The sequence below is a fragment of the Xenopus laevis genome, chromosome 5S, assembly GCF_017654675.1.
Source record: "Xenopus laevis strain J_2021 chromosome 5S, Xenopus_laevis_v10.1, whole genome shotgun sequence".
In the NCBI taxonomy this organism is placed as follows: Eukaryota; Metazoa; Chordata; class Amphibia; order Anura; family Pipidae; genus Xenopus; species Xenopus laevis.
This window is the reverse complement of record NC_054380.1, coordinates 132,772,637-132,784,969: the sequence shown is the minus strand read 5'-3', so window position 1 is coordinate 132,784,969 and position 12,333 is coordinate 132,772,637. Positions and strand designations below refer to the sequence as shown.

General features: G+C 41.7%; 1 protein-coding gene across 1 annotated transcript in view; it reads right to left on the bottom strand.

Annotated features, from left to right (window-relative positions):
• The window catches only part of LOC108718261 (kelch-like protein 29), a 610,001-nt gene that overhangs the window by 39,214 nt on the left and 558,454 nt on the right, over nucleotides 1–12,333 (bottom strand). Inside the window, exon 12 of the mRNA XM_041565068.1 lies at nucleotides 10,639–10,819. Within this exon, the coding sequence (XP_041421002.1) occupies nucleotides 10,639–10,819 (181 nt within the window). The remainder of the gene's footprint in view (nucleotides 1–10,638; nucleotides 10,820–12,333) is intronic.

The window sequence follows — 12,333 nt, the reverse complement described above, 5'->3', positions numbered from 1 at the left end:
GTGCCTCCCCCGAAAGCAAATTTGTGAGATCCCATAGGGACTTCAACATTGAATGCCAGATGAATTGTGGCCAAACTACAGGTAGACGGAGGCTGGGCCTTAGGACTGGGGCCAAATTGTGTTGGGCATCCTCATTCATGGTGGTAATATTGGAGGTAATTGAGGCTTGGGTGATGCTGAGCAGGGAGAGTATATGGGAGCAGTATTTCTCTATTTTGGGAGGAAGTTGTCAGTTGATCAATTGGGCTGGACAAGGGCAGGGCTTACTAGTAAGTGGGTGGGGCTTGCACTAGATAAGGGGTGTGGCTAGGTATACCTGGTTATCTCATAGGTGAACTGGGTTGTACATTGGGGGGTGGGTGCTAGTTAACTGGGATCCTGAGTCAGTGTCGGACTGGCACCCCAGGGGTTCACCCAAAAACCTTAGATCAGGGGCCCACTCTAGTACTATTTTCTTCCTCTCCTCACTCAACCTCTATTCTTCTAGTATCTTTTCTTTACATACTATAATTTAATATTCCATCTATTTAGCCTCTTTGTTCTCATACAAATAGGGAATTAGCCAAATGTTTAACAGTATGAGGGACCACTGACACCTGGGCCCTGGGCCAGTCTGACACTGTCCAGAGTTGGCCCTAGTGCTACCACATTTTCTTCCTTTGGAATCCGAGCATGGGGCGGTACCAGTGACTTCAGAGGCGGGGCTGATGATGTGAAGGAGCAGGCCAGTGACACGAAGGGGCGGGTCAGTAACGAGAAGGGGGAAGTGTAAAAATCGGAGTTCAAATCCGTACAGGTGGAAACCCTAGTTGGTGCTCCTCTCTCTAAAAAAAAAAAGAAAACGACTGGGGTACAATAGCAGCTGCCATTTTGGGGCAGTGAAAGGGCCACTACAATTTTATTTAGTATTTTTAGTATGTCATTGTATAATGGAAATAAAGTTCATCTGGCATGTGGAGACATGTTTATTTCCATAATATTCATTCAGAGAGGAATACACCCTATTGAATAATTTTATATAAAGCCATAGAAGAACAGCTTGTTGCTTTGGAAATATTAATGCCCGTTATTTGCACCGAGCAATGGGACCATATGACAGACTGCTGGTGTACTGGGAACGAGCCTTCGGCAGACGAGTGACTGTAACCCGGCACTACTTCTGAGGCAGGACACCGGATCAGAACACGCCATCAGAGCGCTAAATTAGTTCTGTGGTCATCGTTATCTGATTTGATTAGGCCGCTGACCATAAAGAAGTAGAGTTAATAAAGCAGAGATGAAGATTGATGTGGAGACAATGTCATAAGTTCAGCAGCGGCGCTTTTGTTCCAGACTGGAGTGGCACTGATCCAAACAATGAGAATGGCTCTGCTTCTGACTGTCAGATACAGGCACTTAATGACTTGTTCTCTGCACACGGGCCATTAGAATAATACAACTCTCCTGCTCTTCTTCCCTCTCTTATCTGTCTGCATCTGTTCAGACTCTATTTTGTTCAGGCAAAGTAAAGAAATGAGTGGCCCTGGAGAGGCGGTGAAAAGCAGGGCAGAAAGAGGGTGGCAGGGAGTAAGGACACCCCAAATTGGCTTTACGAAACTTAAAGGGGTAGTTTCCATTTTAGGTCTATTTTACCCTAGTAACGAAGCAGTATTATTAATGGCAGACTGAAAGAGGAAATAGAACCCAAAATAGAAAGACAGGTAATAATAAGTAACAATAACATAAAACCTCAGAGAGCAACAATATGCTTGGTTGTTGGGGTCACTGACCCCATAACAAGTGACCCCTAGCAACAAGATAGCATTTTAAATGGCAGGGCCAGAAAGGAAGGCAGAAATTATATAAAATAAAGTCCTGCTGAAAAATTGCTAAGAATATCTCATTCTATAATATACAGTATTAAAAGGTGTCTCCCCCTAAGAAAGTGGTTGATAGAATGGAAGCCCAGCTGAAGGAAATTTTGGGATAAATGCACATTTTCTAGGAAACCCCTGGAACTAGCATAGTGACTGTAAACATATTTTTAAAATATACATGTGTAGGTAATGGACCTGTTATCCAGAATGCTCCATACATGGGCGTTTCCGCATAAGGGATCTTTCCGTAATTTGGATCTCTATACTATAAAGCTACTAAATAAATAATTCAAACATTTATCAAACCCAGCAGGTTTGTTTTGCTTCCAATAAAGATAAACGATATCTTAGTTATGATTAAAACATAATTATTATTACAGAAAAAATTAAATCATTTTTAAAAAGTCTAGAGTCTATGGGACAAATTTACTAAAGAGTGAATTTTTGTCTGCGAAGGCTTCGCTACCACTTCGCTACCACAAGCTAATTCACAAAAATGTGAATATTTTCCTGGCGATAGGGCGTGAAACTACTCTAGCAACCGTCAGTGGCGTAACTAGATGTTACTGGGCCTTACAGCAAATAAATTTTAGGGCCCCCAACATATCCAGTGTTTGTCCTGTTTTACCAATATATGTTGAAATTGCTCATCAATAAGAGCCTCATGGGGCCCCCTGTACCTCCTGGGCCCCCCTGCAGCCGCAGGGTCTGCTTCCTCTGTAGTTACGCCCCTGGCAACTGTTTATTTCTCTAGCGAATTGTCCTCTACCAATGTCCCTGCGGATAGGATTTCTGCTGAATTTTCGCTAACGACGACCACTTCGCCTTTTATTAAATCTACCCCTATGGGAGATGGCTTTCCCATAATTCGGAGGTTTGTGGATAATGGATTTCATTTAGTTGCTTTGTTATGTGCTAAATGTTAGAGCACAAAAAATGACCTCTGGGGACCACACACAGAGGAAATCACACAATTCGGTACAAAATGGACTGAACCGCATAAAAAGAAATGTCTGAGCTTGGTTTGAGCAGGTTAATTTATGTCCTTGTTCACAACCAGTGCTCCGCCGATTGTATTCCCCATAGCTGGAGCCATGAGATCTGCAGAGTGAGAAGACAATTAGCCGAGGGAAAAAGTTCAATTTCTGTTAAAACAAATTCCAGTTTCTTGCGAGCGCCCGGGTCCCAATTCAGTCACCCTCTCCCGCAGTTTATTGCTTACTAATGACTTTGCTACAGTAACATTAGCGACTTGTTCTTGGAATTAAGCCTTGATTGTTTTCTCTTAAATTGAAAACGCACAAAGCAGAAAGAGACAAAATGGGAGCGACAGCATGTTTGGGATCGTATTCTCCTATGTTCAGGTCTGGTCCCTGTCTGAACATAATTACCCATGATAACATGCATAAACTGCTCCTGTGACAGAATATATTAACAGTACTTTAATAAAATCCAAACTCCGTGGGTCACGTTTCAGTGGTGCTCAACTTTGCTGCTCAACAGTTCCATGTATACAGCAGTAACCAAGAAGAATCAGATGGCACACACATAGCAAAATGTGCTTAATCTTTGTGATTTATTCGGATCTCTGCACACGGATCTACAGAGATCCGAATAAATCACAAAGTTTAAGCACATTTTGCTATGTGTGTGCCATCTGATTCTTCTTGGTTACTGCACAATATATTAACAACCTGATCGTAACCACTGACTGAACCCGAAGACATGCAAAAGGAAGGTTCTATCATGATACTGTATATATATATATATACATACAGTATATACACAGTCGTGTTCAGAATAATAGCAGTGGGTTTAAAAAAGTGAATAAAGTGCAAAATCCTTATAATAGCTTTTATTTCCATACAGGCAAATGCATTGGGAACGCTGCACATTCTATTCCACGTCAAAACATGAAGAAAGATTGATCAAATTTGTGTTATTCCTTTACAGAAAATGAAGAAAAGGGAATATTAGGCCGTTTTTCAAATATATAGCAGTGTCTGTATTCTTCTTTACATACTCAGACATTCAGAGCCGGGCCAACCCAGCCAGGCGCCCTAGGCAACCTGGCCGGCCACGTCGCTGGCTTAGTGTGTGCTCAATCGCACATGCGTGAAAGTACGCCCCAGCGCGAAACTACTGGCATGCGCGAAACTATGCGTCAGCGCGCACATCTGTCTTCCATGGAGTCCACCAACTTCCAACAACCTGTTACATTTCCACATTTCTTCTACATTTCTTGCTTTTGTCTCACAAACACCATTTTTGATGTCACCCCACAAGTTTTCTATTGTATTAAGGTACAGGGATTGGGCCACTCCATAACATCAATCTTCCAAGATGTTGCTCAGTTACTGGTGTGTTTGGGGTCGTTGTCTTGTTGAAACCCCCATTTCAAGGACATTTCCTCTTCAGCATAAGGCAACATGACCTCTTCAAGTATTTTGATGTATTGAAACTGATCCATGATCCCTGGTATGTGATAAATAGTCCCAACACCACAGTATAAGAAACATCCCCATATCATGATGCTTGTGCCCCCGGCTTCACTCTGTACTGTGACTTGAATTCAGTGTTTGGGGCTCGTCTGACAAACTGTCTGAGGCCCCTAGACCTAAAAAGAACAATCTTGTTTTCATCAGTCCACAAAATGTTGCGCCATTTATCTTTAGATCAGTCAATGTGTTCTTTGGCAAATTGTAAGCTCTTCAGCACATCTTTTTTTTTCAACAATGGGACTTAGTTTGGCTTCATTTGGCTTCATATAGTCGTCTTCTAATTGTAACAGTATCACAGGTAACTTTACTCCTTCTTTCATCTTCCTGGAGCTGATCATTGGCTGAGTCTTTGCCATTTTGGATATTCTTCTCCAATGGTCGTTTTCAGTTTTCTTCCACGTCTTTCAGGTTTTGGTGCCATTTGAAAACATTTTAGCTGAGCAGCCTCTCATTTTCTGCACTTCTTTATATGTTTCCCCTCTCCAATCAACTTTTTAATGAAAGTCCGCTGTTCTTCTGAACAATGTCTGGAATGAGTCATTTTACTCAGATTTTAAAAGAGAAATACACTATAACCAGCAGCACAACATTTACTCCTTCCTTCCTTAAATAAGGGCTGGAATTGACACCTGTTTTTCACAGAATGAATGAGCTCACTAATTGAACTCCAAAATGGTAAAGAGATTAAGCAGTTGTGGGGTTAGTACCTGTGGGGAGGGCCTTACAGAGGTGTTTACATAGAAAGGAGTATAGCAGCTTGGTAGGCCACATCTGGAGGGCCCTGATGGAGCTGTGGTTAAAACCGAGGTGTTAGTATTAGACATTGGTGTAACTCAGATTTGCTGTATCACTGTGTATGTGAAGATAGTTTGGCACTTGAATTTTCCCTTTTCTGTTAGCTATCTGTAATCACAATGCTTAAAATCACAGAGGCTTACGTGGAAGAGCCTGCAAGGCATAATACACCCAGCTCTTCCTCAGCTTGATCAAAAAGGAGCCAAGAATGTAACCCATGTTCTACCCAAAATGAAAAAGAGACTTGCAGTTGCGCTGTATTTCTGTAACCTTGCTGGGAGCCAAATGGGTCTTCAAAAGTCCAAATATCAAGCTGAGACTGGAGTAGCCCTACTAGTAGATTGGCTCCAGCTTACAGTTAAGATTGAGGGTAACGTAATTAAGTGTTTACCAGTGTGGTGCCCTCCATTAGTTTTTGACTTCTCCCCATGGGTACAGAACCAGAGCAGTAACAGGCACATGTCTGGCACACAGTCACACCCTTTTTCTTTATTGAAATAAATAGCACATCTTGTGATTCCGATGAGTAGATCCCCTGACTGTGCTCCATCTGCGATTCGTGTAGCCAAGTACATCAAACAAGAGGCTTAGGACACAAGTCATGCCATTTGCCTTTCTCTCTGTTATTTCCAGTCCATCTCAGACGTTAAGATTTGGATTTACTTTTTATTTTGCATTTTTTTTCCCTACGGTCTATAAATGATCCTGTTGTTAATATTTCTGCTCGTAGAATCTGATTTGGTGCTAAATCTGGGAGTTAATAAAGATGCCGTGGCCGGTACTTGGGCATGAATTGTAATTCCTTTATTCTGCTCGAAAGCTTCCTTTGTTTCCAAAGAGAAAAACAGACACAAGCATGCAAATCATTGGTACAAAATGTTCCACACGGCACTCTGGCCTCACACTGAATGTGTTTTTCTCTCTAACTAACTGCGGGCTGGCGATCTCTGGGGAGGGTGGAATATTCATCTGTTCATCCAACGACTGCTTAGGCCAAGAACAAGATGGCGATGCAGCGCGTGCGGCTCCTTCAGGTGTTGGATATGGAACAAACCCTTGACCCTCATCTTAGCTGAAAGAAAATGAACACCACAGATTTATATTTTTCTCTTCAAAGCGTGCCTGGCCAATGGTTTTATTACTGTGCCTTTGCCTGAGCTTGGCAATTCACATTTTCACGCAGGACCAGGAAAAGAGATGAAGCTCCAGCCAAGTCCAGAGTCGGAGCCAGGAAGAGCCTCTCCAAGAGTCCTTTGCTGCTAGACGCCACTTGGGCTTGAACGAATAATGAATAATGTCATTGTTGGTGTGATTTACCCTCTAGAAATTAGATGTTACTCATGGTGAAACAAAGGAAACTGCAGCTGATTTTGTTGGGAAAAAATACATATTAAAGATAAATTTTAAAAAATAAATTCAAAATATATAGGGAGCATTCATTTATAATTATAAAGGCACGGGGAAACTTTTTTTTGTTGGACACCTTGTACCAGGTCTAGCAACCCATAAACAATGACCAGTAAAAACTGTCTGCTGATTGGTTGCTATGGGTTACTAGACCCGTTACAAACTTTTATTACAATTCTGTGTACCATCGCTTGTGTTTTTATGGAAATCTGCGAAAATACGAAACAGCATAAAATAAATATTCCACTGCACAGTTTTACTAGCTGTCAATTTTATGGCTCTGGACACATCAAAAAGTAAAGATTAGAAAATCAATTAACCCCCCACTTTTTTTCTCTGTAAAAATATTTGATCTCAAAGAATAAACCAGATGGGACGTATAACATTAGTCTGTTTTTTTCCCGCTGTCTGTGCTCATAAATCACTGCACAGATAAATTAGATTAATTATCATTTCAACACCATCAAATTCCAGCAGGAAGGTTTACAGTATCCCCGCAGAGCCTCGCAAAAACATACAAACGGGGCCTCTGTGGGATTCTGTGCAGAATTAAGAAAAGGGGGAGGTCTAATTGGCCAGGCTTATCATTTCCGAGAACTTGTGAGCATTGAGTCCTCTTCATTATGATGATTTCAGTGGCAGGAGCCAGACACATTGTTGGCCAGACACACCAGGAGTTGATGCATCAAGGGCAGTTGTGGTTCCTAAAGATGGCTGATAAAATCATATAAAATATCAGTCAGATCTTCCATCAGGAGGGGAGAAGGGTTGAACATTTCATCTATTAATGCACTTTGCACTTAGTTCCTATAGCTGTAATGATGCATTGAGGATACATTATCAGGAAACCTGTTATCCAGAAAGCCAGTCTCTCATAGACTCCATTTTAATCCAATAATTAATTTTTTTTAAAAATGATTTCCTTTTTCTCTGTAATAATAAAACAGTAGTTTGTACTTGATCCCAACTAATTAATCCTTATTGGAAGCAAAACCAGCCTATTGGGTTAATTTTAAATTTACTTAGTAAGCTTAAAATATGGAGATCCAAATTAAGAAATGACCCTTAAGGTGGCCATAGATGCAAACCGCCAAACGAGCGGATCTTTCCCCGATATGCCATTAACGAGCATGACTATATCGGGGTAATCGGAACGATCAGATTACGATGTGCAATGGGCTCTGGCGGAATCGGTCGGGTCTAAATCAAACCTGACCGATCGACCAAACGACCGATCTCCTATGGACGAAAGCTGTCGGCACTCTCCACACACGATCTGAAAATCGTACGAATCCTCGATTCGTACGATAGGATCTGTGTGCCCATAACCCAACCAGATATTGGTGACAGAAGGACTCATAACTGAAAAGAAATTCTAACATGTTTCCTGTGTTCCTGCTGGGAGGGAAAACATTTCATGCAACTTACTATTATTCCTGTGTGAAATTATCAAGATATTTCAAATCAATATTTAAAATTTATGAGCAACATTAAACTATTTTATTTAAAGGTTGTAACTGATTTTTTGCCACCTTAAAGCAGGTTAAAAATAATCGAGAGCGATATTCAAAAATTCAGAATTCAAAAAACTGAAAACAGGCATTTGCAAAAACAATAATAAACTGTCAAGTTGTAACACAAAAACTGACAATAATTTGACCCTACGTAGACATTGAGGGACTGATTTATCAAAAAATTTGTTTTTTTATATAAAAAAACAAGAAAAAATGTGGACATGGAAAAAATGTGCAAGTAATTTCCAAAACCTTGAATAGTCTGAATGTATTAAATATTAAATTTGACAAGTAAAAGCTTGTGAGATTGTATAGAAGTCGCTGGAAAATGTGCATGCAACTTTTTTTCTGTTAGCATTCGAGAAAAAAAGTTGTACAAGTTGTGTCGCCATTATTTTTTCATGAATACGAGAGATTAGTAAAGCTCGGGGTGACTATGAAGACCCCCCCAAGTTTACCAGTAGGTCATTCCAGTTGACACAAGGTCACCCATTCCAATTAGAAGAAAAGAGATTCCGCCTAAATATTGGGAAGGGGTTTGTTACAGTGAGAGCTGTGAAGATGTGGAATTGTCTCCCTGAATCAGTGGTACAGGCTGATACATTAGATAGGTATAAGAAGGGGTTGGATGGTGTTTAGCAAGTGAGGGAATACAGGGATATGGGAGATAGCTCATAGTACAAGTTGATCCAGGGACTGGTCCCATTGCCATTTTGGAGTCAGGAAGGAATTTTTCCCCCTCTGAGGCAAATTGGAGAGGCTTCAAACTAGGATTTTTACCTTCATTTGGATCAACTGGCAGTTAGGCAGGTTATATACAGTATAGACTTAAGGTTGAACTTGATGGACGTGTGTCTTTTTTCAACCTAACTTACTATGTTACTATGTTGCTAAGTTCAAATACAAACAAATTCAGGCCTTTGTTTCTGTATAGATGGCAGAGCACTTTGTGGAGGACACTGACTGACTCAGTAAAGTCACACAACAAGCCGGCAGACTGAGTGAATCTACTGATGTTTCCCTTCTCTCTCTTCCAACTTCTGCTGCATTCTGTATACAAACTTTCCCTCGAACTCCTCTAAGTCTGAATTTATGGCGGCGGAATAAACACGAGACATTATCAGTGTATGACTATTTACCAAGGGAGATATTGGCTGCGACAACTGTAGAACAAGCTGATTCATCAAAATCGCGCTGGGAAAAACACGCGCTTAATTACGCCCCGTTCCATGAACATTTCCTAACCTACTTTTCTCTCCAAAGGGAGAACGTGGTGTCACAAAAATCTGCATAAACGAGCAGTAATCTGGCCTTATACCAGCACAAAGTCTCTAAACACCACAATTATACCAGTATATGAGGGTCGGATTGGATCTGTCGGCACGCCACCGTTAGCTTCAAATACTCTTTATTAATGGACTGCAGGCTAATGTCTTATTTTAATGACTAAGAGAAGAAGCGCCCAAAATGCGTTAGGCATGGTAATGCTGCTTGTATTTTAAACTGTGAGAAATAAGGAAAAGGTTTTTTAACTAAGTTCTGTGCTGCGGTGCTCAATTCTTCATCTTCTTAGTCTCATTTTAACTAGGGATGCACCAAATCTAGGATTCGGATCGGGATTCGCCTTTTTCAGCAGGATTCGGATTCGGCCAAACCGAATCTGAATCCTAATTTGCATATGGAAATTGTGTGACTTTTTGTCACAAAACAAGGAAGTAAAAATTTTTTCCCCTTCCCATCCCTAATTTGCATATGCAAATTAGGATTCGGAGTCTGTTCGTCTCAATCTTTTGTGACGGATTCAGAGGTTTGGCCGAATCCAAAATAGTGGATTCGGTGCATCCCTAGTTTTAATGATTAAGGGGCGGAAGAGCCTGAAACGCGTTAGGCGTAGTAATGCTGCATGTCTTTTAAAGTTTTAGAAATAAAGGAGAATGTTTTTTAACTAAGTTCTGTGCTGCAGTGCTCCATTCTTCATCTTCTTAGTCTTATTTTAATGATTAAGGGGTGGAAAAACTTTTTAAACTAAGTTCTGTGCTGCGGTGCTCCATTCTTCATCTTCTTATTTAGTCTTATTTTAATGAAGCGCCTGAAACGCGTCAGGCGCGGCAATGCTGCGTCTCTTTTAAACTGTGAGAAATAAAGGAGAACTTTTTAAACTAAGTTCTGTGCTGCGGTACTCCATTCTTCATCTTCTTCATCTTATTTTAATGATTAAGGGGTGGAAGCGCCTGAAACGCGTTATGCAGTGGCGTAACTACCGGGGGAGCAGGGGGTGCGATTGGGCCAGGGCCCGCACCCCCTCAGGGCCCCCCCGGCAGCTCACACTCCACGATTCCCAGGCGGTTCCTAGTTACGTCACTGGCGTTATGCGTGGTGCTGTGGTGCTCCATTCTTCATCTTATTTTAATGCCCAGGTACTTAAGTTCTCCAGAAATTTGAAGAACACAATTACTCTCAGTGGCCTGATAGGAGTGAGGCCCCAGCCCATTAGGTTTATTAGTCAATCAAGCAATGTTATTTTGCCAATGTACAGTACATTTACTATAGTCACATTGGTCTTACCTTTCAACATGGTCTACATTGCCAGCAACACCAAGTCCGCCAATGGTATAAATCTTTCCATCGTACACGACGCTGTTGTGTCGACACCGTGGAACAATCATCCGGGACACTAAACTCCAGTTGTCTAGTAAAGACATATAGCACCAAACATCGGCAAGTGTGACTGCAGCTTCCATGCCACCTACAGTCAAGGGAAAGACGGATGTGAAAAAAAAGGAAAGAAATAGATGGCAGAATTTTAATTCTAATAAGATTTAATCCTTGAATGATACCAAAAAACCCCAAACAATTGCACTGTACATTTCAGAGAAAATACAGATTAGCTGGGACATAAAGTGCGAGGGGAGTTGTAAGGTGGGCGACAGGGAGGTTGAGGGATGAGTTGAGTAAATATCAGCTCTTGCACCACGTTAACAATGGAGATCTCTGCTCCGAGTGCAAGAGGTACAATGTAGGAAACATAACTGGTCATTACAGTAGCGTCACTAGAGGGGGCGGGCCCTGGTGCGTGATGCACAGCCTGGGCCCCGCCCCCTCCGTACGGCCGCATTTGTCAGTAGCGCGTGAGCTGCCGGGGGGCCCTGCGGGGGTGCGGGCCCTGGCCCGCTTGCACCCCCTGCTCCCCCGGTAGTTCCGCCACTGGGTCATTATCCAGGAAATGTTCAAGAACTAGGGTTGCCACCTATCCGGGTTTGACCCGGACAGCCTGGTATTTTGAATGGGCTGTTGCCGTGTCAATCAAGGGAATCCTGCCCGGTTTTCCTTATTTGGAAAACCTGGCAGGATTCCCTTGATAGACATGTCGATCGGCCAATCGCTGAGTTGTAGCCCCGCCTCTGATGTCACAGCCACTCCCATCAATGTCATGGTCCCATCCACTGACATCATGGCAGCCCCTGTCCGGTCTCAGTCGTACAGAAAGGTGGCAACCCTATCATTGAACAATGGGTGGCACAAATCCCCTCCATGCTCTCTGTCCTATAAACTGCCTGTATTTGATAACAGGTAAATTCTGACCATTAAAAAAAGTCCAGTTGCAACCACAGTTGATTGGATGAAAGCCTTTTGATTTCACAGTATGGAAGTGGGTAAAGCTGATCACACACAACCTTGTCAATTGAGCATATTATGGCCTGGTCTGGCCACTGACATTGTCGATTAGGTGCCGACTCTGTATAGAAGTGCTCATCATGTTTTATTAGCCTGTTTATGGTCAGCTTAAAGGACCAGTAACATCAAAAAAATTCTTAAAAAAATTCGTTAGTATACATTGAAAAAAAACACCAAAGATATATTAAACTTTAAAATCGCATAGCCTTTATTAAGAAATAACTTACCCAAACTCTGCTTCCGCTCCTCTTCAGAAAAGACGACAGGGCGACGATCCATCGTGCGGCGCTCGATTTGTCGTCCCTGGCTCCTATAAGGAAGTCAGGGAGGAGAAATTGAGCGCTGCACAGTGGATCGCAATAGCCTTTTCTGAAGAGGAGCCAAAGCAGAGTTTCATAAGTTATTTCTTAAAAAATACTTTGCGATTTTAAAGTTTAATTTGTCCTGGCTTTTTTTTCCAATTTATACTAACAATTTTTTTTACCATTTTTTTTAATGTTACTGGTCCTTTAAAGGAGACACATAGCATCACTTATACCCCCTCCAATCTTGTAGGCAATAATGAATAATACACAGCGGTGATTT